Consider the following 27,276-nt stretch of genomic DNA (forward strand, 5'->3'; position numbering starts at 1 on the left):
CCAGATGGTTTCCGGATGATAACTCAAGAGCGCTTATGCCAAGGATCATGAAACTTCATAGGTATATTGATCATGACTCGCAGATGAACCCTAATGATTATCAGATCACTAGGTCAAAGATCAATGTCACAGTGCCAAAAAACATATTCACACAATGGCTGTCAAGGTCACGGTGACTCAACTTAGAAAAATGGTTTCCGGATGATAACTCAAGAATGCTTACGCATAGGATCATGAAACTTCATAGGTACATTGATCATGACTTGTAGATGAAATAATGATGAAACTTGACGAGGATGTTTGTCTGGACAATATCTTGGTCAAGTTTTGACATTTGGTAAAGATTGAATGAACTGACTCCTCTCAGGTGAGCAAACTAGGGCCATCTTGGCCCTCTTGTTGTTAATCTAGGCGTCTTTTAAATGAAAAAGTCCATTAAATCGGAAAGTGTCTTCCCTGATAAGCCTGTGCGGACCACACATAAGGCTAATCGTGGGTGACACTTTACACACATTCGCTTTGCCAGGTTTTGCCAGACTGAGACTCCATGTTTCTATAAATGTCTAATTTCAGGTTTTTGTTGGGCAAATCCGTAAATATGCTACACGCTTCTCAACCACAAATCCAAATGGGGTAAGATATTTCAGCTCAACAATACAATGTGAACTGAACATTTCATTGAAAGCTCTAAGTATGGTGTGTTTCAATGCAAGAAATTTGCTAAGTAAGTCTCTAAAAATTCATCATAATAATTATATTCTGTACTTAAACAGGGCCTGTTTTCACTGAAGAATTCTTAGACAGAATTCTAAGAAAAAAGAATATTCTTCAAATATTGGAAATATTTTTTATTCTCTGGTCTTAACTTTCAATATAACATCTCACATTAAATCTTTCTTTTTTCATATAGAACGGTGTACATGATGATATTATTACCTTTAATAGCCTGCATCTATTCAAACCCTGAAATACTAAATATTGGACCTCTGTCCGTTTAGCTAACATTTTCTTTTAACATCTTCTTCTCCTAAACTACAAGTCCAATTCTGATAAAACTTCTCATAAATGTTCCTGAGGTGAACCTCTTTCAAATTTGTTCAAATTATGCCCCTGGGGTCAAATTTGACCCCGCCCCTGGGTCAATAAATTTAACATATGCTTATATAAAGCCTATTTTGTGCAAACTTTAAAAATCTTGTTGTCCATAACCATAGGGCCTAGGGCTACCAAATGCGGTATGTAGTGACATATAATAGTTCTCGACTTTGGTTGTTGAAATTATGCCCCAGGGGTCAAATTTGACCCTGCCCCGGGGTCACACAAATGAACATATGCTTATATAAAGCCTATTTTGTGCAAACTTTAAAAATCTTCTTGTCCATAATCGTAGGGCCTAGGGCTACCAAAGTCGGTATGTAGTGACATCTTATAGTTCTATACTAAGTTTGTGCAAATTATGCCCCTGGGCTCAAATTTTACCCGGCCCCGGGGGTCAAAAAAATGAACATACCCTTAAATAAGGCCTATTTTGTGCAAACTTTAAAAATCTTCTTGTCCATTACCGTATGGCATAGGGCTACCAAATTTAGTATGAAGTGACATCTAATAGTCCTCTACCAAGTTTGTTCAAATTAAGCCCCTGGGATCAAATTTGACCGTTCCCCAGGGGTCACAAAATTGAACATATGCTTATAGTGGGCCTATTTTGTGCAAACTTTAATAATCTCTTGTCCATAACCATTGGGCCTATTTCTACCAAATTTGTATGTATTAAAATCTTTAAGTTCTCTACCAAGTGTTTTTAGCTGTACTGGCCAGAGGCCAGCAGGGCTTATGTCATGGTCCTGTGTGCGTGCGTCTGTGCGTTAACTTTTTCTTTAAACATCTCCTAAAGTACTGGTCCAATTCTGATGAAATTTCTCAGGAATTTTCCTTGGGTGAACCTCTTTCAAATTTGTTCAAATTATGCCCCTGGGGTCGAATTTGACTCCGCCCCGGGGGTCACAAAATTGAAAATTTGCTTATATAAGGCCTATTTTGTGAAAACTTTCAAAATCTTTCCGTCCATAACCATTGGGCCTAAGGTTATCAAATTGGGTATGTAGAGACATCTAATAGTCCTCTACCAAATTTATTCAAATGATGTCTCCTGGGGTCAAATTTGACCCTGCCCCGGGCAGAGCTCCAGATAAGGGTCGTATTTTCGTAATTACGAATTATTTTCAAGTCTGTTACGTATTTATTTTAAAATCTAAATCTAAAATTTTTAGTCGGAAAAGCTAAAAAAAAACGCGACACGACGGGTCCAAACTTTAACAAAAGAACATTGAACGAGTAGAAGGGACAATTCCCGTGGCCAATCGTTGAAAAGATTGAAGGGGAGACCCGTTTTAATTGTGAAATATGTAAAAAATCATCGAAGGCATGCAATCTAAGCACAGTTTAGGCATATGAAGGTATATGAAAAATAAAATTGTATAATACTGAATAGACACTGTTGAGCTCGTTTAAATTAAGTTGCTAGTATGTTTATTTTGATTTTTTGCATGAAAATAACCAATATTATTTATTGTAGGTCAATTAGCAAAGTTAAGAATTATTTTCCAAAACTTAGTAGTAACGTTAAGAATAAATTTCAGAGTTAAGAATTATTTTTGAAAATCTGGTAGTAACGTTAAGAATTTCACAAAACCTTATCTGGAGCTCTGCCCAGGGGTCACAAAATTGAACATATGCTTATATAAAGCCTATTTTGTGCAAACTTTAATAATCTACTGTCCATAATTGTAGCGCCTAGGGCTACCAAATTCGGTATGTAGTGACATCTTATGGTTCTCTACTTAGTTTGTTCAAATTATGCCCCTAGGGTCAAATTTGACCCTGCCCCGGTGGTCACAAAAATGAACATATGCTTAATATATCCGCCGCCCGCGAAATCTCTCCGCATTTTACACTGGTAGATTCTGCCTAAGCATTTTTAAAACGAGCGATATAATTGGCTGTCGTTTCCCAATCTTCCAATTAAAATCGGTTTCATGAAATGTGTTTGGTATTTCGTATGCAAATGGCGCCGTTGTGAAGCGAAAATTAAGGTTATTCAATTGAAATGACAAATATCAATCGAATTAACGACTGACATCATATAGTTTGATAGGAATAATGAAATGTGTTTGTCAACGAAAAAGACTACGTTTTAGATACAAGAAACACATATTTTGTTTAGAAATGTGCACAGTGAATTTGTGTCACGAAAACCAGTTTTTCTGTTTGCAAATTGGGAGTTCAGTCTACTCGCGAAGTAAAACAATTAAGAAGAGGATCTTTTGAACATGGAAATAGACAAACATGATTTGATTTATATGATAGTGCATCTGTGTATAATCAGATTCAAATGCATATTCTGCTTTATTATGTTTGTCACGCTGTTCAGTTAATTGAAATAGCATTGAACTAAAGATGTGAAATGCAAGATATTGAAAGGTAAACAAATTATTAGCCGGATTTTTTTCGAAAAAATCTCGGCTTATAGATTGATGTTGTCGGGCGGGCGGGGGGGCGGGCGGGCGGCGTGCTCGAAAATGTTAAAGTTCTTATTTCATGGTATAACTTTGGTATGCTTGGACCTAGAGTCTTCAAACTTGACATGAAGGTTGGCCAGGATTAACAGATGACCACTGGTCATTTCAAGGTCATTCATTTGAAGGTCAAGGTCACTGTGGCCTTCAATATAAAAAATGTTAAAGTTGTTATAACTTTGGTATGCTTGGACCTAGAGTCTTGAAACTTGACATGAAGGTTGGCCATAACTAGTTAGTAACCACTGGTCATTTCAAGGTCATTCATTTGAAGGTCAAGGTCACTGTGACCTTGAATGTAAAAATGTTAAAGTTCTTATTTCATGGTATAACTTTGGTATGCTTGGACCTAGAGTCTTCAAACTTGACATGAAGGTTGGCCAGGATTAACAGATGACCACTGGTCATTTCAAGGTCATTCATTTGAAGGTGAAGGTCACTGTGACCTTCAATATAAAAATGTTAAAGTTGTTATAACTTTGGTATGCTTGGACCTAGAGTCTTGAAACTTGACATGAAGGTTGGCCAGAACTAGTAAGTAACCACTGGACATTTCAAGGTCATTCATTTGAAGGTCAAGGTCACTGTGACCTTGAATGTAAAAATGTTAAAGTTGTTATAACTTTGGTATGCTTGGACCTAGAGTCTTGAAACTTGACATGAAGGTTGGCCAGAACTAGTAAGTAACCACTGGACATTTCAAGGTCATTCATTTGAAGGTCAAGGTCACTGTGACCTTTAATGTTAAAATGTTAAAGTTCTTATTTCATGTTATAACTTTGGTATGCTTGTACCTAGAGTCTTCAAACTTGAAATAAAGATTGGCCAGTACTAGAAGATGACCACTGGTCATTTCAATGTCATTCATTTGAAGGTCAAGGTCACTGTGACCTTAAATGTTAAAATGTTAAAATTGTTATAACTTTGGTATGCTTGGACATAGAGTCTTCAAACTTGACATGAAGGTTTGCAAGCACACTTAGATGACCACTGGTCATTTCAAGGTCATTCATTCTAAGGTCAAGGTCACTGTGACCTTGAATGTAAAAATGTTAAAGTTCTTAAGTGTAGGTATGTGAAAGCAAAACAATAAATAGTATTATTTCATCTAAGTTTATTTTCTTACATTTGATAATGAAATTGATGGAAACTTCAAACAATATGTTACTAATTTGCTAATAAAAAAATTGAGATCAAACTTTCCTAATTGTCAATTCAAGTTCATATTTGTGACCTTAAATGTTATTGTTGTTCATGTATATGCATGCATTCAAAACATAACACAAGGTTTGCTCATGCCTTGAAAAGTACTTACATTTCATTTTGACCTTTGAACAATATTTCAGTAATTTAAGTATTGCATTGACAAAAACACGAAAGGTACTTTCCTGTCATTTAAATAAAAAATCCGGCTTCAATGCGGTCATCTCCGACCGCGGAACTCTTGTATATATTAATTTAACTCAGTTTAATACATCATTAACACAAGAAGAACACTCAAGTGTGTTTGTTTATATTTAGTCCATTAACCTTGTTTGTATATAACATTTTATAAAAAAATTGTATTGTTTTGTTTGTTTTTATCAAATGGTTAGTATTAATATTTTATGTTAACATTCTCAAAATTCTTGTTTTATTATAGGCTCTATTTATCAAAACAATTTTTTGAATGACATTTTATGATTTATAAACAGATTGCAAAAAATATTTGTTCAAGATCAACTTAACAACAAATTGTTACATTGTAATTAAGTGATTTTAATATTCAGTAGCAAACAAGTAAGGAGAATCCAACTTAAAAAAGATGTATCTATTAAAAGTATATTCTACAGATGCCGTGAACAAACCCCTTGTATATAACATGACTGCCGCTAAGTCTATTACTAGCAACCTATCAGAGAAAAGGTCAGATACCTTATTTCAATATATATTGCAATCCTAGTATTTTTCAAAAACAAACATGACGGGTAACCAATGTCAGATGGAAAAAGAAAAGGAAAGTTAGGTCAAGCTAATTGTTTGTCATGATATCTCTTTAAACCTCACGCCATATGCAAGTAGTGTTGCCATGATCGCAACATCTTGATGAATTATAATTCAATTTTTTGTCTCATAAACATTTACTTTGTTTAACAAACAACCTCTACAAAGTTATCATTCCTACTGCCTTTCGGCACCTCGTGAACCTGAAAAACTCGTAACTTTATGTTTCCTCAGGCAAATATCTTCTTTGTACAATAAACAATTTCTTCACCACGTGAACAATCCTGCTACACTCACTAAGGCCTCAAGAATGAAGTAAAGTTCAGGTGATATACGTCATTAGGTATTTTGCATAAGTCATGAACAATATAAGTAACAGAAACTTTGAAACCTACAAACACTTTTTGGAATTTTGGAAAAAGATTCATGATTGAATGAAGGAACTTTCGTTAATCTTGTAGAACATGCGTAGATTTGATCTTCAGCATCTAAAAATATGTGAAATTGAAAGAACGACAATTTCTTTTGGAGAGATAAATGTACCTACGTTATAAGCAAAGGACCTGTGCGACAATTCCCGGACTTTTTAGTCTGTTTAATTAACACCGTAGTAACGTTTTCCATATATTAAAAATGCTCACCCTTCCAACTTTAAGGGCCCAGTGGGACGAGGGATAGAAAAAGAAAGTCACATGCTTGAGTACATTTCAACCCATGCGCATTGCACGCATAAAAAACAGTGGAGCGATACAGGGCCACCATGGCCCTCTTTTTCAAATTATGCCCCTGGGGTCAAATTTGACCCTGCCCTGGGGTTCAAAAAATGAACATATGCTTAAATAAGGCCTATTTTGTGCAAACTTTTAAATCTTGTTCATAATTATAGAGCCTAGGGCTACTAAATTTGGTATGTAGTGACATCTAATAGTCCTCTACCAAATTTGTTCAAATTATTCCCTTGGGTTCAAATTTGACTTTGCCCTGGGGGTCACAAAACTGAACATATGCTTATATAGAGTCGATGCGGCTAATTCCGTACGCATTCGGACAAGAATCAATATGGACGGTTATCGGCTGTTTTCTACCGAGAAATGAAAACTGGAGTGGACGCCGGGACCATTGGGCTATATTTAACTTGCTTTTTATATCGCGAGTTTTGATTGGATACTTCAGAAAGTGTTGCCATGTACATTAACCTACACGAGTCTTATTTCGTACAGTGTGTGGGTAATTCCGTACACGCAAAAGCAAGTATGCCAAGGTCAATCTTGACGAGTTTGTAATAGAAATATCGATACCTATATTGGATATATTTACTAATTTATTTTTTAGAAACTCAAATATGAAATTAAATTTGTTTTAAATTAAAATATTTTCATGTTAAATCATGTTGAAATCGTTTTTTTTGTATTCGAAATTTGATTCTGTAATTTAGATCTTATTTATAATGAACGTGTAAACGACACTAAATTGTTTTTAACGAATTCATATTTATATTTGTAATTGTTGTTTTATTTGATTTGTGTTGCTGTATTAGTTAGTTTAATTGTTTGTTGTGCTAGAGAGTGACAGTGAAGACTCAGTATCTGTTAATAACCGCAATGTTAATCAATGACAATATATAAGATAGTAAAGAAACACTTGGTTAATTGATGACACCTTGTATAAGCATTAGTTTAATATGGTACAGTCTATAATGTTAGACACAAACATTGTAATAAACTAACCGTTATTTCAACAATTATTGAAAATATAGATATTTAAACTTGTTTTCAATGTCATACAGTTGTTGTGTTGTTTTCTTACACAATTATTTTATTTTGTTTTGAATTTCGCTTTTTTAGAAGACCTAGCCAATTTCCGATTTTCTTTTTCTTGTTTCAGCCTTTCTTTTTTCTCCTTGTCAGCTCGTTTCTTTTCAACTATTTCCTCGGAAGTTCAAATTCTATGGAAAGTCAACTTCCTGGCATTGGGTTTCTCCGTAGTTCTTTCAGATGTCGGCAGCGCGAATTCCTGGTCAACCACAACTGACCAGTCATGTACGGAGGGTCTTCGCTTCTCGCTTTGTTGCACGGACTGACCATTGAACAACAGCAGACTGACTTCCAGATTCCCTGTTACGGGATCAACAGTACAGGGATACTGTCCTGATGTAACCAGTTCTATCAGTTCTGCTTCATTTAGGACAGTTCCGGCGTGGGCAGTTTCCAACACTTCCGTGTGATGGTCCCGTGGATCTGGCTGATGAGCAACAACATTATCAACACCGGATGGTGTTGTGATGTTATGCGTGGTTGGTTGTACATCGAAAGGGACCGAGGGCGTAAGAGCTGTCTTTAGAATGGCATTTCGGTCCACAGGGTATATACCGCATTTGCGAAACCCGCTTACAATGTTAGCAACGCTAAAGGATTTGTCATGAGCTTGCCTGAACAGCCAAGGCCACTTCCACTTGTTTACAATATTGTTTGGACTAAGTGCCATGAATTCGGTACAGATTCTTGAGTACTCTCGAGAAAGTGGACCGAATATGGACTTGTCCAAAGGACACAACCACTGGGTTGTGTGGGGTTGAAACGCTAAGAGATGGACATTGTTGGCTATAGCAGCGTCTATGAGACCAAGTGTCTCGTGGGAAGAGTGAGAGTCCAGAATTATAAGCTGGGGCCTCGCTGGACCACAGTGTTTATGAAAATGGCCCCGAAACCAGATCTCACCCAATGTATCCTCCATCCAAGCTCAAAACAAACAAAACTCATAATTGGAAATTTATTGATCATTTTACAGAAAATACGGAAGCTTTATTAACGAGTGTTGGCTCTTATCTCGTCCACGTGGTCAAGCAAGTCACAGTCCTGCAAAACTCTACCAACGTTCCATGCGAGATGCACTATGCTAAGTTCGTCCCTATCAAGACTGCAATATGCATTCCATATGACCTGCTGATTAAACACATTTCCTGTCAATAGCGTTGACAGTCTGGTGAAAACGTCAAAAATAAGATGATGTTCATATTGCGTTTCACGCAAAAACAACTGGCACAAAAGAACGTGTATTTTCAGGCCGGTCGCCCCAAATCCAATTGATCTCAACATCAACGCATGCGGGGTTGTTCTAAATTGGAAATTCATGTCTGTAAACAAATAAACAACAACTATATAGCACATTTCTTTTCTGTACAAACATTTAAAACACCTTTTTTCATTCCAAAATTTTGAATAGATATATCGACCTTTTTATCAATATTATTGTCGTATAAAGGCGTACGAAATTACCCGCACATAACTTTTACTGGTAAAAATTAATGCGGGTAATCTCGTACACTTATATTTTACATATTACTAAAACAATAATACGATTTAAACATATATGTTGAGCTTGAAAAGAAAGAAAAAATATTTCATAAAATTATTTTTAACACACAACCTCGCACACAATTCATAACAACTAAGATATTCTTATTACCGTTGGAGTTGTCGTTTCTGAGCGCTTGCTGATGATGCGGGAGAAAGCGGGGATTTTAAAATTTCGCGCCAAATACCTATGCAGCCAATCGGATTTAGACAGTTACGTCATCGGCAATCGATTTCACGAAGCGCACATTTAAACAAGCGAAAATAGGACTATAAGCGATATGGCGTCATTCAGTGTTGTGTAACCAAACTAAGAAGATATAAACAATAAATTAATAGTGTACGAAATTAGACGCCCGTACGGAATTAGCCGCATCGACTCTAAAGCCTCTTTTGTGCAAACTTTAAAAATCTTCCTGTCCAAAAAACATTGGAGCGATATAGGGCCATCATGGCCCTCTTGTTTCAAGTCAAAGAAGTTGTTGGTTAATATCGACCTTTGTCCAAGTCTCGGTGGTGTATTGGATATGGTGTCGGCCTAGAGATCTGGAGGTCAAAGGTTCAATCCCCACCTTATGAGCGTTATTAAGATCTCCCCCAAAGACACCAAGTACTGGATATAGGCCCAGTAAACAGCCTCAAGTGCGTTTATATAAGCCATAGGCTTTAAATGCCATCGAGCTAATGGTCTCTAAATATTCAATGTTAAGCTAGTATTTCATATGTCTACGTATGCTTAGCTAGTATTCTCTATGTCAAAGGATGCTTAGCTACCTAATGGTCTCTAAATATTCAATGTTAACATAGTATTACATATGTCTATAGATGCTCAGCTAGTATTCTCTATGGCTAAGGATGCTTAGCTAGTATTACATATGTCTATAGATGCTCAGCTAGTATTCTCTATGGCTAAGGATGCTTAGATAGTATTACATATGTCTATAGATGCTCAGCTAGTATTCTCTATGGCTAAGGATGCTTAGCTAGTATTACATATGTCTATAGATGCTCAGCTAGTATTCTCTATGGCTAAGGATGCTTAGCTAGTATTCTCTATGGCTAAGGATGCTCAGCTAGTATTCTCTATGGCTAAGGATGCTTAGCTAGTATTCTCTATGGCTAAAGATGCTTAGCTAGTATTCCATATGTCTATGGATGCTCAGCTAGTATTCCATATGTCTATGGATGCTTAGCTAGTATTCTCTATGGCTAAGGATGCTTAGCTAGTATTCCATATGTCTATAGATGCTCAGCTAGTATTCTCTATGGCTAAGGATGCTTAGATAGTATTACATATGTCTATAGATGCTCAGCTAGTATTCTCTATGGCTAAGGATGCTTAGCTAGTATTCCATATGTCTATAGATGCTCAGCTAGTATTCTCTATGGCTAAGGATGCTTAGCTAGTATTCTCTATGGCTAAGGATGCTCAGCTAGTATTCTCTATGGCTAAGGATGCTTAGCTAGTATTCTCTATGGCTAAAGATGCTCAGCTAGTATTCTCTATGGCTAAGGATGCTTAGCTAGTATTCTCTATGGCTAAGGATGCTTAGCTAGTATTCCATATGTCTATGGATGCTCAGCTAGTATTCCATATGTCTATGGATGCTTAGCTAGTATTCCATATGTCTATGGATGCTCAGCTAGTATTCCATATGTCTATGGATGCTTAGCTAGTATTCCATATGTCTATGGATGCTCAGCTAGTATTCCTATGTCTATGGATGCTTAGCTAGTATTCCATATGTCTAAGAATGCTAGTCAAGTATTCTACATGTTCCAGGATATTCCGCCCCTGTCTCCGCTGCCCCCCACTCGATGCCACACATCGTCTCCACGTAGGGTCTCTGAGCGACATTCTCTCTACATCTCCCCACACAACTTCCCCCAGACGAGATACATCCCTGATCAGAAAATGCTCTACTGCTTTGACAAGAGCCCCGCAAAGGTAAAGACTAAAAGACTAGCATTGGGAATTTTCCTTGAACTGGCATGTGTTGTGGGATAACAGGGTTCAGTATCATGTGACTTTGTGGGGTTCCCCCTTTTAACTTTAATGGATGTATACATGACAGTAAGTGGTGCTTTATTTCAAATAACTTGAAAGAAATATTTATCTTAAGAATTTCAACTAGTGCATAAATGACAGATTTTTATGCCCACAGATCGAATGATTGTTTTTGGCCTGTCTGTCTGTCATTGTATGTGTGTATCTGTCCAAAACTTTAACCTTGTTCATAACGTTTGCAATATTGAAGATAGCAACTTTATATTTGACATACATGTGTATCCCATGGAGCTGCACATTTTGAGTGGTGAAGGGTCAAGGTCATCCTTCAAGGTCAAAGGTCAAATATATGGGGGGGGGGGGACATAGTGTTTCACAAACACATCTTGTTTATCACTGCTAATGAAAGTTTAAAAGAGGTCTATTGGAATCTATGGGACAAAGATTCACACATTCTAGTTATGAGCTATTAATCTTATAATACCAAAATGGACACCGGAAAATCCACTATATACTACTGCAACCTTTTCTCAAGACTCAAGCATTTGAATTTACAAAAATGTCATCAACATCAAGTGTACATCTGCAATGCACTATTTTCATTACCATTTATCCACAATTTGTTATTTGTCCTTGAACATAGCTGACAAAACATTAAAAAGGTATTAGTTTAATTGGTGACAATTTTAGTTTCTTGAAAATGAATTTCTTTTTTCAGTGTCCTTAATGATAATTTACACATTTGCATGAATATATTTTGAATTCAAAACAAAAAATATTCCAGAATCTGCAAGCAATCAACAACATGATTCGTCTCAAGAGTGAGGGAACACTGGGGTTCAAACGTTCGCTGCAGATGACTGAGGAGGATGACGCGGGCGGGGTGTCGTCTCCCAAGCGTCCCAGTCTCATGAAACGATTGCAGGATGTGTCCACCGACCGCCAGGGGCAGGTCTCCAAGGTTCTGGTCGTTAAGTAGGACTCGTAGAATGTGGCAGTCGTAAAACAGGAAGAATGAGTCAAGTTCTGGGAACATGGGGCTTAATGCATGTGCATAAAGTGTCGTCCCAGATTAGCCTGTGCAGTTTGAACAGGCTAATTGAGGATGACAATTTCCACTCTTATGATAAGAAGTCTCTAAAAATCCAGTCTTGGCAGATAGTGATGGACAAAGCATCAATCAATTAGTACTTGAATAGATAAAAGACATTTTTGTTATTTTGCACTTCAGGTATTCAACTTTTCATCTAAGGTAATGTTTATTAGACCATTGTTTTTTGAATCAATATTGTAAACCTGTTGTTTTTAATGAGGATGTTCATTTGTCATTCACTGTAAACAAGTTCATCAATCAGTCATCTAGCAATTAGCATGTAAGTTTTAAGCACATTTAAAATTCGTGTGCACGGAAGTTTAAAAATTATTTAAGCCCACCTGAGCATTCTATGCTCATGTTGAGCTACTGTGATCACCCTATGTCTAGCATCTGTCATAGAATCAACATCTTCAACCCTGTACCACTTAGATACGTATTTTTACGCATGTGTAGTACCTAAGAAAATTGAATTAAAGACCTTTCTTAGAATATTCAAGTTTTAAGGTTTCATTTCCAACCCTTAGATACTGAGGAGCAGCAAACAGCATAAATCCTGAACAGACTGTGAGTTTCTTGCAGGCTGTTCTGGTTTTATGCTGTTTGCACATTTTCACTTTGCTACTAATGGGGGAAAGGGTTCCGCTAAATGCCATTCAAGCGTCTCCATGCTTGATTTAATATTCATGAATCTAGTTCAGATTGTTTATCTTGACAATATCTAGACAGAGTTTGAATGAGGGTCACATGAGTTCAGTTAGAAAATAGGTTACCAGGCCCAATCTTAGAAAAACCTTGTTGATAGGAAAGAGGCCTTATATTTTACTTAATGTTGATGAAACTTCATAAGAATGTTTATCTTTATAAATATGTAGACCGATTCAGAATCTAGGTCATGTGTGTCAAAGATAAAGGTCACCAGGTCAAATCTTAGAAAAACCTTGTCACCACTCCAGAAGCCGCATATATGACTTTCCCTTGATGCAACTTGATCAGAATCATAATCCTGACAATATATTAAGTTTGAATCTGCCTCATGTCAGATATCTATGTCAACAGGTCAAATCTAAGAAATTTAGATTACCAGACAAGAAGCTTCATTTATGACTCTTTTGAAAATGTGTCAGAATGTCTAGTAGGACAGTATAGCATAGGTGGTTCTTGATCGTCAAGTGGGATGTAAAATCATCATTTGGTCAAGTCTGAGACAAGTGGTGTACCTTGAACTCGGGGTGAATGCGTCAGGGCCATCATGGCCTTTTTATTTTGTTACTGTTTTGTATAATTTAGTACAAAATGTATAATTGTTTATATGGTTATTTCAAATGGCCTGGTGCCAGGATTTTTGTATATTTTGCAACCTTTGAGCATGTGTTAAAACTCTTTAGAAGCTATGATTCAAATGACCTTTGTTAATAGATTGTGTTTAAAATCAGTTGGTTCAAATGCAAGTGCAAAATTGATGCTCAGAATTGGAAATCTGAAAAGTTTTTACACCATTTAAAACTAATATATATGCATCAATTCTCATGAGTCTAATTGTAAGTTTATTTGAGTGAACAGTTTTACATCCAACCCTTATTATAACAAAGGCTGTTGTGCGTTCACTGCTTTATTATGCTATCAAATGCATTCTATTATATTGCACACTGTATTTCACTTCTATAATTTCATACCATCATATTTTAGCCCAGCATAAAAACAGCTGCTATTTGTTTGATGATGTTGTTAATTATACAATTTACAATGAAAAATATCTAATAGGCATAGCTTTAATAGTTATATGAAAATTGAATTTCAGACTATTGGGAAAAGTAATTGTTAGATAATTATTTGCGAGTATTTTGTCTTTCGTGATGAGGGAAATTTATTTAAAAGATTATGTTTTTGAAAATATAACCTGATTTTAAACTTGACTGCACAGAATTTATATTGTGTGTTGTATATAAAATATTGGAAGTGTTAGGTATTGCCATGGCAACAGATAGGTCTTGTTACTACTACCACACATTAGAAAAGACCTACAAAATAATACTATTAGTTCCGGTTTGATTTACAGTTAATAACAAGAGTAACGTTATTTATAAATAAATTTGCTGCTCTGTTGCTCTCATGATTGTATTTGTAAATAAGAGATGCGTTTTATAAGTGAATATTTTAGATCTATGTTAAGATGTAAATGATCAGCAAATTTTTATTACCTTTTGTACATTTACTTTATGATCCTTAATTTTATCATGTTTTGTACATATTCATATATATGGACCTGTTATCATGTGTAAGTCAAAGTAGGGTACAAAAGATGGAATGAATTAAGAGCCGCTTCATGGGACATGGGTCTTGTGTCTAATACTGCCAGCGTTGCTCCAGCTCAGCCTGCGCTTTTGCCCAGTCTGGTCAGGATCTACCCTTTGAGTTCTAGTCAGGCATGGTTTCCTGGTCTCATTAGCTGATTTGGAGCTATGCTGGCCGCATTTTGCCTTGGACCAATTTTCTCATGATTGGGCTCATAACAGGCTCGTAATTTTATATTGTATGTCAATGTATTTGAAATCAAATATTGAAAGATGGAATAACATTCAATAAAATTATTTCATGTATGATTGGTCTTAGTGTTTACTTGATGTCGCTTATAGCTAAAGTGACCATCAGATTCCTTGATATTGTTTAAAGCTTCATTGTGACCATCAGGTCCCTTGATGTCACTTATAGCATCAGGTCACTTGATGTCACTTATAGCTACATTGTGACCATCAGGTCCCTTGATGTCACTTATAGCATCAGGTCACTTGATGTCACTTATAGCTACATTGTGACCAACAGGTCCCTTGATGTCACTTATAGCATCAGGTCACTTGATGTCACTTATAGCTACATTGTGACCATCAGGTCCCTTGATGTCACTTATAGCATCAGGTCACTTGATGTCACTTATAGCTACATTGTGACCATTGGGTCCCTTGATATCACTTATAGCATCAGGTCACTTGATGTCACTTATAGCTACATTGTGACCATCGGGTCTCTTGATGCCACTTATAGGATCATGCCCCTTGATGTCACTTATAGCTACATTGTGACCAACAGGTCCCTTGATGTCGCTTATAGCGACATTGTTACCATATGGTCCCTTGATGTCACTTATGGCTACATTGTTTGCTACATTGTGACCAACAGGGTCCCTTGATGTCGCTTATAGCGACTTTGTTACCATATGGTCCCTTGATGTCACTTATAGCTACATTGTGACCAGCAGGTCCCTTGATGTCACTTATAGCTACATTGTGACCATCAGGTCCCTGCTTTAAGCCTCACAGGGAATCACTGAATGGGATCAAGGTCGTTTGAAATAAAATCTGATAAAACACCTGGGTTCCTTAAAAGAATTATTCCCCAAAAGGTATTAAAGCCCTAGTCTGTTTTCGTCACAAATGAGCGTAAATGCCAGAATAAAGATGTTTAGTTAAAGCCTCTTTATATGCCCATGCCTTTTTATTGTGTGTCTCTTTGCGCAAAGTGCTTAAGTCACAACGGTGCGTAGTTGTGCTCTGGATATCTTACTGGTGCAGATTATATAATGAAAGTAATTAAGTAATTAGTCTATTACATGTACATTAAAAGTCATGTCTTGACTAATGACATGCTATTGTACATAATAATGCTACAAGTATCTCATTTGGATAAGTGGGTAATAAGAAAGGTACTTAAACTGACGCCAACAGTTGTCAGTGAAAGAAGGTATAATAAATATATATATATATATATATATATATATATATATATATATATATATATATATATATATATATATATATATATATATATATGACAGACGTTAATGATTGTCAATTATAAAAGTTATTTTATCAGGATACACGTTCATGTTTGTTATGATCCCCCCCAAAAATTTTGGGGGGAGCATATAGTCGCCGCTTCGTCTGTCCGTCCCCGTCCCTCCGTGTCCGTCCATGCACAAATTTTGTCCGGGCTATTTCTCAGCAACTAATGACCGCAATTCAATGAAACTTTATGGGAAGCTTCATTACCAAGAGGAGATGTGCATATTATCAGCGGGTTCTGGTCGGATTATTTTCCACAGAGTTATGGCCCTTTGAAATTTTCCATTAACTGTACATATAGTGCAATTCTTGTCCGGGCTATTTCTCAGCAACTAATGACCATAATTCAATGAAACTTTATGGGAAGCTTCACTACCAAGAGATGTGCATATTATCAGCGGGTTCTAGTCGGATGATTTTTCACAGAGTTATGGCCCTTTGACATTTTATGTAAAAAAAAAATTGTCCCCCCCCCCCACTACTGTGCCCTCGAGACGTTTCCTTTTATCTGAATATATAGTGCAATATTGTGACCAAAAAAACTTTGGGGAGCAACACCCGTCTTCGACGGTTTCTTGTTTAAAAAGACTAGTCAGACTGCTTGTAAGTCCTTTATTATGTGGTATAGGAAGTTATCAAGTAAAGCAGAAGTCTTTGATTGTCGAAGTCCAACTGAAGTCAATGATAATCTGCTAAAAGAAGTTAGGCTAAGTTCGTGATTGTCTACAATAATGAAGGGAAGTGTTGTCAGAAATAAAGTATGGTGCTATTGATAACAAGGAGACATGGTGTTTGTCTGAAGTCGATTGTTGCCACATGAAAAGGACTTATGTTTTAACAATACCAGTAGCATGATCCTCTGTTAAAGGGGTCGTGTGCAAAATTTTATTAAAGACACTTCACTGACATGACAAATCTGGAATGAATTGTTTCACGCACATTGGTACAATATTTTGACAGAAGAGCCAAATTATTCAACAAATGTGTAATATTTTTCATACACTTTATTTTGTGTTGGTTTCAATTCTTGTAACCAAGGATATAAGTTATTGACATATATGCTTATTTTGACAACAACCACGTGGATTTTAGATTGTGACACACGATGTCTATCACAACAACTGTACGGTAGACGATCAGTCAGAGCAAGACATTCGTGGCGAATAGATTAGGGCCGGGAACGTAAACTTCAAATGAATTGCAAAACAGATTTGGTCTTACTTTTAAACACGTCAACGCTAAAACGGCTGATTAATTACTATTGAAGAGACTTGTTAACAGATTTTCGTATTTATGAAAAATATAATTAAATATGTTTATTGAATAAATCAAAACAGTTTGTAATGTTCTTAACTTATAACAAATGTAAATTTTGAATTTTAAAGTTGAATACAAAATGCCAGCCCCGGGATTTGAACCCGGGTCCTCTGCAAACAAAAGCGAGTCCGCGACCACTGCGCCGCGCTGGGTTTTATTATAATAGTCAAATTATAAACTTTCCCAACCGTATTTTGCAAACTATCGAGGAAAGCGTTACAAAGGCTTCATTTGGTTTTTCCTGATTTCGCATTATGCTTATATATAAATGCACCATGGTTTGGGCCTTTTCACGTTTTGGTCAATTGACAAAATAAAAAAAAAAGTTTCAGATTTGCATATTTTCGTTGTTATAATATTTGTGAGGTAACAGTAATACTGAACTTTGACCATGCTCTAAACTATCCATTATATGCATCTTTTGACGTTTACAAAAATTATAGAGCGTTGCAACGCGAAACAATTGAATAATTAGGATAGTTTAGTTGTTATCGTTATATTTTGTGATACTACGAGTATTGCTTTTATTTAGTGTAAAATACATTACTCATAGAATGAGCACGGATGGTCGAGTGGTCTAAGCATTAGACTTTTAAACCAGAGGTCAGTGGTTCGAGCCCAGTGAAGGGTTACTTTTTTCTTTTATTCTTGTTTTTTACTGGAGCCTTTTAGATTCAATGTTTACACTTATCAATATAAAGCATTTAATGACAAACTTCAATACATGCCAAAATCAGGCCCGTTTAAACATATTAACAATCTTAGGAGCGTAATTTCGCTTTTTAAAACATAACGTATACTTGTTTGAATCCATGACTGTTACTCTGAAAATTGTCATTTTGCCATATTGGCAAACTTGCCATTGCCAATTAGATACGTACACTTTATATACGTAGCTTTTTACGGGTTGAGGCGATATCCGATCAGAAATTGCTGCGCAATATGTCGCGGCCTAATTTTGAGCGCAATTGGCATGTAGCCAGAAAAAGCGATTTTTTGTTAAATGTAACATGTTGCAACACCACCATAGTTATTTTCCGCTGTATCATACACGACCTGGGTTTTCCCACCAGCTCAGTGAATACATCTGACCTAGTACTTACGCATTGTGAATGAACTTCCCCTACAAGTTTCACGCATGTAACGCAATAACTCTCGTGAAACCTCGTTGCGGTTAAAAAAAGACAGAATTTCGCCTAACTGTTTTGTCTAGCATATTATCCATGGTTGAAATAATGAATTCAACCATGGATTACAATGACAGTAAATGATACGTGTTTAATTCTATTTTTATTGCTAATTACAATATTATTTGTAAACTTCCTGCTCGCACGCAAAATTCAAATAATATGCATACGAATTAGTAATAATGATAAGAAACACAATACATGTTAAACAGTGCCTGACAGAAATAGTTCAGAGTTTATAGAATCTTTCTAACACGTACTATTTTGGTAGTATGTTTTGTGCATGTCTTTGTAAAGTCATCCTAAAAAAATTAAATGAGGAATAACGCCATCGGAGTATTTCACCCCCCCCCCCCCCCCCCAAAAAAAAAAAGCAATTTGACAGCAGTTAAAATAGACAGAAAATAGTTTAAATCAAACACCAAATACTGCTAAGTGTGAATTTGAACAAGTGACCCGGGGCGATAACCCGCTCTAATACTTGACAAAAGTTACTTAAATTCATGTTATGACAAAGAAGACCGTTCCTTTCAGCGATCCAATTGTTGTGTCATTCACATTGATCAATGCACATACAATAGCGGTTGAATGTCAATTTAAATTATTTGCTGATTGTCCGATTGAAATACCTCAAAAAAAGGAATAAACAGTTTCTATAAACTTAGTATAACAGTTTCACTTGTATGAATACCATTAAAGGGACATACACATTAAAATAAATAATAAATTTACCAATCGATATCTGTGTAACCATCATCATAACAACAGCAAAAAAACATACAATGATAATAAAAATATTATTACTATAATTATTAGTATTATCTTCTCATTCTTCGATTGTCAATTATCATTCTTCGAGTGTCAATAGTTACATGCTTGAAATTTAACTTTAGTAACGGTATAGGTCTGTCTTATATTGCGCGCCTATTGATCACTTTAGTAACGGTATAGGTCTGTCTTATGTTGCGCGCCTATTGATCACTTTAGTTACGGTATAGGTCTGTCTTATGTTGCGCGCCTATTGATCACTTGAGTAACGGTATAGGTCTGTCTTATGTTGCGCGCCTATTGATCATTACATATGAGCCGCGCTCTGGGAAAAAGGGGTTTAATGCATTTGCATAGTCTCGTCCCAGATTAGTCTGTGCAGTCTGCACATGTTATCAGGGACGACACTTTCCGCCTAGACTGTATTTTCGCTAAGAAGAGACATTCTTTATACAGAAAATATCATAAAAGCGGAAATTGTCGCCCCTGATTAGCCTGTGCGGACTGCTTAGGGTAATCTGGGACGACACATTACGAACATGCTTTAAACTCCCTTTTCTCAGAGCGCGGCTCATATTCTTAAAAAAGTCTCAGCAGTTTGATATTGTTGACGGTGGTGTTTTTACAGAGGGGTTTTTCACATTACAAACAAGATGGCGATGGTATTTTTCGTCGTTTTATACCCTGTATTACTTGATTTTTTTTATTCCGCTCACTTTCGAGCCATATTAAGAAGAAAGTTACTGGCTTTTATTTTATAGTAATATTCGCTCTATAATTCGACTTAAATCGCTTCGAAATTTCTTAGCGGGATGACCTAATTAGGGCTTCATTAAGAAAATTTGCGGGGAGTAAAGTCGAGATTTAAAGCGAATTTAAATACGAAATAAACGTTAATCACCTTTTTACTGATATGGCCGGAAAGTGAGCGTCATTAAAAAACTAAACATAAGTAATTTTATAAGGGTATAAAACGGCGAACAATAACTGTCACGGCATGGACGTCGCCATCTTGACTATCACGTGATTATCCCCTCAGTTACAGTATATGTATTTTTTTTAAAACTAAATGTTTTAAATTATTTAAAGTTTGTAGACAGGGCGGCGCCATCAAGTTGCTTGTGGTTTTGCATGTTAGTGGTTAATGATAACCTGTGCCTTTAAAATATCAGGTTACAACAATGAATGTAAGTATTGATTAATATCTTAATTATGTTCTTCCAATGAGGGTAATATTTGTTTGACAATGTAAGTGTAATTTCTTTATTATATTCTAATATTTTTATAATTATTATGTCATTATACGCAATATCATTTTATGATTATGAGTATAAGATTTATTTCAGTAATTACTATACAAATGAATATAAATATATATATAAAAATAAGTCATTAAAATAAATTTCTTTACTATTAGTAAGTACAAGTCTTTTATGTCTGTTTTAGTTTTATTCCGTTATTACGTCGCAGAGTGTACTGTACATATTAGATTTTTCTTTGATACAGATCGTTTCCGCGACATTGAATGGTCCACGAGGAAAGCACTCCATTCGGCGATACCAGATTCAATTCTATATTCACAATACACACTCGTCTAGGACATAGCGATGCCGTGGATAAAGGGACACAGCGACGCTGAAGATAGTGGCGGAAGTTGGGGCAACAGCGGTTGGACATCGTCAGCCCACAGCGGGGGTCACGGAAGCCGCTTCGGTTCGAGCAGCTGGGGGGCATGCGACCGACCCGAGGACCCGTGTCCGCTGGGGACGCACCTAGATAAGTGCATTAACTGCAACAAGACACGTTGGAGCAACCGGGGCCTCATGCAATCGCACTATGATGAGAATTGCCCGGGCTGCCGACGGGAGCGCTCATTCAGAAGTAACGGCATGGATCAATTCGGCGGTTACCTAAGTGCCGATTTTGCCACCGGCGTTATGCTTCTCGGAACGCTGTATGCGAATGCGCAGAAGGAAGAATCCGAAGAAACGCAGCCGAAAACGCTTGGATTCCTAGGATCGGCGAAGCGTCTTAAAAATCGACTCGCGCCTCTCGTAGCATCTCGAAGTCTTTGGGACGACACATACTGCAAGTCGCCCTTGCCGTCGCCGTCGTCGTCGGCGATAGAAGAGGAGGCGCAGGTTGTTGACGGAAACGCAGATTTATCGCTCACTAAAATGAGCAATGGCGATAAAATTACTTTGCTTCCCGCGTCCAACGGGAAGATATCCACCATAAAAGTAAAGGGATTTAAGAGCCTCTGGAGCGTCATTGCGCCAAAGAAGCTGGCCACCCGGAGCCTCTTTAGGTCACGTGAGGTACAGCCCCGCATGTGCACACACATCAGCTTGTGGGGACCGAGGGACAACCTGCCAAAACTGTGCGCAACGAAAAGTTTATTCAAATAGTTTTGTTTGCGTGATAAAAGGATTAAAGCCCATTTAACACTCAAACGCAACGAATATTTCGTAAAATATTTCGAAAAATAAAATTTACACAAACCAATCAGTGTTCCTTACAGCAATAGCCAAACTTTTCACATTTGATGTGGTCTGGTAATATAGATTTAACGAGATACAACTTGCTCGTTTTTTGTTTTTTTTTTGGTGAACATATAAAATTATTCAATGTGAATTTCCCGCGACGATAACGAACATTTAGGAGCGGATGCGAAATTCGTTTCGGGCCGCTCATAAGAACTACTTCGTGCTTCTGAATTATTATGGAATTATTGTCACACACAAAATAAAAACGAGCATTTTGTATCTCGCTAAATCTATGTTAACATAACACATTTTGAAATTTTGCTTTTTGCTTTATGGAACACTGATTTGTTTATGGGTTACCTTTATTTAACGAAATATTCGTTGATTTGAGTGTTTATGGGTCTGCAATCAATTAATGGAACCAATCTCTGTGTGATTTAGATTATTATACGACTGTTGGCTTGTTCGCCGGAGTTTCTATGTTGTTTGAAAGATGGCCAGCTTCGATAATAATTTTTCGTATTTTGTTCCTCACAGATTGTTTGTCATGCCACCCCAATTCTTAGATTCATTCCACCTTCTGTAGTATGCTTAAGTTGAACATAGGATATGAAAGAAACTTCAGAAGCTATATTTAAGTGCTACCACAGTAATTCCAAAATATGACATTGTAAATATTATAAATGCGTTTGACGCAGAGCTATGAGTTGTATCGTTCTTTAGAGTTTCCTTACTTGATCTCATACTAGCTATGTTTTCTTATATAGACGAATGTCATTGTTTTTATCATTATTGTTATTTTTGTTTTTTTTTCTGTCGATTGAAATACATTAGTGTGTTAAAGTTGTTTTAGTCAAACTCAGACTACAAATCCATCACTTAATTATTGTGATGTCTGTTTGCCCATCATTTTTGATTTTCTTTACATATATTAACGTCGGTTGCCATATATTTTGTGTGACCCACTTACTCTCCGTAAAAAACTGAGCGTAATACATGTGCGTAAACTGTCGCGTCCCAGATTCCTTTAACACACAATTAAAAAGTACCCTCAAGTGCATTCCCAGTATTAACCCATGGACATGATTCGAACAAACTTGGTAGTTGGTACATGACCATCATACGACCACCAAGCTTCATTAAAATATGGCCAACTTAATGTTTCAGATGAGATTTCATTTTAAGGACAATATAAAATTGTATGTTGCATGAATTCTATCAATAAAATTTACTTCACATGCTATTTAAATGTATTTTTCTATTCGCCAAAAAAGTTGTCTGTATTTGATTTATGGACCGCAATGGCCATTTTGAATGACGCGGGCATGTTCTTGGAAGTGGAACAAACGACTGAATTCTCAAACCCAACATTTTTGTTCGTACCGCTATATCGCTGACTCCAAACCAGGACCATGGTATAATCATTTATATAAATCTGTCTTTAAAGGGGCCTTTTCACGTTTTGGTAAATTAACAATATTAAAAAAAATAATTTCAGTTTCGCAAATTTTCGATTTAGTTATGATATTTGTGAGGAAACAGTAATACTGAACATTTTTCCATGCTCTAATATAGCCATTAAATGCATCTTTTGACGATTTGAAAACCTGAAAATTATACAGCGTTGCAACGCGAAACGATTGAATAATTTGGAGAGTTTTGTTGTTGTCGTTATATTTTGTGAAACTACGAGGATTGCTTATAAATAGTATAAAATACAGCTTCCATTGCATGCGGAAGGATGGTCGAGGGGTCTAAGGTCGGGTTTCCATGCATCCGTGTCCGCGCTCCGCGTCCGCGTTCCTTGTCCGTGTTTCGTATACGGACACGGAATATCTATTCCATGCATCCGCTTATTATGTTAGCCTTTCCGTTTAAATAGCTCACGTGGTGGAACTTGGATTAGGATGTCGTTATTAGAACAGCACACATTTTTTATGATGACTACTGCGGCAGTAGTGCATGTTAGTAGACGGAAACGCAAACATAGGTACTGGACACGGGCCATCATAAGAAAACGTCAAACTTACGGCACATACTACCATCTTGTTAGAGAATTAGAGCTGAACGATAAAGAATCCAGGACCTATTTCCGTCTTAGTAGACATCAGTTCGGCAATGTGCTGTCGGTTGTAGAAGAACAGCTGAATCGACGGAGTACGTCACGGTCACGTCAGTCTATAAGTGCCAAGGAACGACTCGCCCTTTGCTTAAAGTAATGAAAACAAGACATGATATTTTTTTAAACATACTTTGATGTTTTTGCATTTATTTTAGAAACAAAAAGAAAACAAAGAGGTTAAGATAATTATGATCAATGAAACAATGCTATGTAGTCACCCGATGACACAAACGTAATGAAGTAAAGCCAAACCGTCACGTCTAAACGTTCTTGGCAGAAATCAGCCACACTATTATTTTATATAGACCAATTCTGGTTTATCGAATGTGAAGACGTTAAATACACATGCAGCGTGTTATAATCGTCGAAATAGGCATTATTTATCTCACGAACTAAATTTCCCGTGCTTTTAATCCATGAATGGTCGAACTAATCATTATTTGTCAAGAACTTATATCGCCTTTGTTTTAATAATGACAACAAACCAACACAAAATAATCATGTGTTCAAAAAAGGCTGCACATTTGTTGAATACTCAAATTCTCATAGTTGTCTTATTCTCTCAAAACATTGTGCAAAGATACATGAACCAATATATTAAGATTTTCGCATTATGCTTTTTTTATTGATAAGTTTTTCACAATTCTCTTTAATTTAACTTATGCACACAATCATGAAACACTGTCAAAATAATTCCTTAAATGCTTATTTTGAACTTCAACCGAACTTTATTATTTTGTTTTTAACAGACTATTTAACTTCAGTCATGCTTGATTCCTGCTTAAATCCAAAGATCATGAACTTAAGAACGGATGATCATAAAATCAGCTGGACATCATTCCTTAAATAATCATGAACACTTCTTATAACAGATGATGGTCATCAGTCGGCTGCAAATCCGTCCTATATACAATGTACGACAATCATGAACAATCACGCACCGTGAGTCTCACTTATTGACTTCTTTAATTAACCACACACTATATGACTTCAGTGTGACTGCATTCTTGCTTAAACAATCATGAACTTCGAAAAGTCTTCAATAATTCTTAAAATGAACAGATTGCTCAAGGAGGCATAGAAACGAATGAATCGCAAGTAAAAGACACTCTTTCTCTTTATTTAAGCACATTTTCGTGGGGAAAAGAAAACGGCTTAAAGACCCCTTTGAGCATAATTCTTAAAAGACCCAAAGATCTTTGATCAGATAAGATTTAGAAAATATCTTCCGTGCAGATCGTATTCCCTCAGCGAGGATCCATCATGGAACCTGATGGTCACGTCACAATGCATCTATAAATGGCATGACACGAATACTGAAACTTATAGGCGAAGTAATAAAGTTTTATGCTATTCAATATTTCAATATTTAACAGCAAATGTAATACGTAACCATATTGACAATATGGTTACATATACTATAAATACTAATACCATATGTTTTGGTATAATTTAAAGACACATTCCGCCTTAACTGGGTTTTCGTTGAGCAGAACTTTCTTGAACGGGAAATTGCATAAAAGCGGAAAGTGTCGTCCCAGGTAAGCCTGAGCGGACTGAACACGCTAATCTGGGACGACACTTTTCGCACATATATAAAGCCCGATGTTTACAGTACAAATTGATCCTCAAAGTTAAACTGGCCAAAATTATAGTTTTATTAACTGTATCATTTATTATTTTATATATTTATAATTTCAACAGCAGTATCATAATCTCACCTGGAGATAATGAATATCATTCATTTATAAACGTATAATTTATTTGTCTCAGCTGTACAGTTTGCATTTTACGTTCGTGTCTTTTTCTTATTTTTGTTATTGTTGTCTAAGATACGGTTTGGGATTCCACCAACATTAAAGGGGCCTTTTCACAGATTTTGGCATTTTTTAACTTATTCATTAAATGCTTTATATCGATAAATGTAAACATTGGATCGTAAAAGCTCCAGTAAAAAATCAAGAATAAAATTTAAAAAAGGAAAAGAACATTGCCCGGAGCAGGTTTCGAACCAGTGACCCCTGGAGTCCTGCCAGAGTCCTGAAGTAAAAAACACTTTAATCTACTGAGCTATTCCGCCGTGTACACATACTGAAGGTATTTTATACCTTATATAAGCAATCTTCGTAGTTTCACAAAATTTAACGACAAAAACAGAACTCTCCAAATTATTCAATCGTTTCGCGTTGCAACGCTTTATAATTTTTAGGTTTTAAAATCGTCAAAAGATGCATATAATGGCTATATTAGACCATGGTAAATGTTCAGTATTACTGTTTCCTCACAAATATCATAACTAAAACGAAAATTTGCGAATCTGAAACAACTTTTTTCAATTTTGTCAATTTACCAAAGCGTGAAAAGATCCCTTTAAATCTTTATCAAACGATTAATAATCCAAAAGCATTATTGAAAAACTTACTCCTTCGATAACAGCGGTTTAATAAAACACCTATTTGTAAACATAAATCTCTAGTTTACAAGATATCATTTTAAAATATGGGTTAAAGTATCCTGTATGTGCTGAAAATGATACCACTCTGCTAGGTCATGTACGCGCATGCGTGAGTATCGATCTGTTTCTTCACAGTTACCTAAAACACAATATTTTCATAATCTAAATGAAATGATATTATCTAAGATAGCGTTGTTTTATACCCATTTATGCCTAGTGGACTCTCCGATCCTTCTAAATTGGATCAATTTATTTCTAAAATTTGGGATGTCTAGTACACTTATTTCTATATTTAGAATATTTCTTACATAAATTCCTTTAAGCAAACAGCGCAGACCCAGATGAGACGCCGCATTATGCGGCGTCTCATCTGTGTCTACGCTGTTTGCAATGTCCTTTTTTTCAGAACGCTAGGCATAAATGGTTTAATAAACAGATTAGAATTAGAACTTAACAATTTAAACATCTGCATCACACATCTGATGAGTCATATATGTAAGTCCCCCCCCCCCGCATAGTGACCATGACACAAGTTTTAAATTAATGTATGCAGTGGTACCGTTGACTGACATCTGAATTGTAAGTAATTACGTTACGCAGCCTTTTCATTTCATTTTGGAAAGCTCGCGATGACTTGTTTTATGGTTTAAATGTGTTTGGTTTCCCAAAAGCGCGAGTATTTTTCGGTTTTCGGTATTTCCCTTTCGAAATGTATATAAACCATCGAGTGAAAAAAAACACGAAGATAAAATAAACAGCACTGATGAGCTAACTTCAGCGATAATGCTTTTGCATAAGTGAACAATATAAGCATAAAACACGCTAAAAAATCTGGTAATGTTCATATAAAGTTAAAATTGTGTCACAATTTTCAATGATGAGGAAAATGCGATTGTGGTATCGTGCATGTTGCTATTACTGTGGCAAATATGGTTCGCATAACTTTATGTCCTGAATGATATACATCAACTAAATATATATAAATTCTAAAAAATAGGTATTTATAACTTTTATATTTCAAAACAAATCGAATTTGAAAAACAATTATTACTCCTATGTTTCTTTCTATAAATCAGTTGGTACATTATTA

General features: G+C 36.1%; 1 protein-coding gene across 3 annotated transcripts in view; it reads left to right on the top strand.

The window, feature by feature from the left end:
- LOC127844181 (retinoblastoma-like protein 1) overlaps positions 1-14,612 on the top strand; it is a 130,490-nt gene extending 115,878 nt beyond the window's left edge. For all 3 annotated transcript variants that reach the window (XM_052374240.1, XM_052374241.1, XM_052374242.1), the window contains 3 exons: positions 574-633; positions 10,695-10,859; positions 11,704-14,612. In XM_052374240.1, the coding sequence (XP_052230200.1) occupies positions 574-633; positions 10,695-10,859; positions 11,704-11,898 (420 nt within the window). In that variant the 3' untranslated portion in view covers positions 11,899-14,612. The remainder of the gene's footprint in view (positions 1-573; positions 634-10,694; positions 10,860-11,703) is intronic.
- The last annotated feature ends 12,664 nt before the right edge of the window (positions 14,613-27,276 follow it).

This window comes from Dreissena polymorpha, chromosome 9 (assembly GCF_020536995.1).
Source record: "Dreissena polymorpha isolate Duluth1 chromosome 9, UMN_Dpol_1.0, whole genome shotgun sequence".
Classification (NCBI taxonomy): Eukaryota; Metazoa; Mollusca; class Bivalvia; order Myida; family Dreissenidae; genus Dreissena; species Dreissena polymorpha.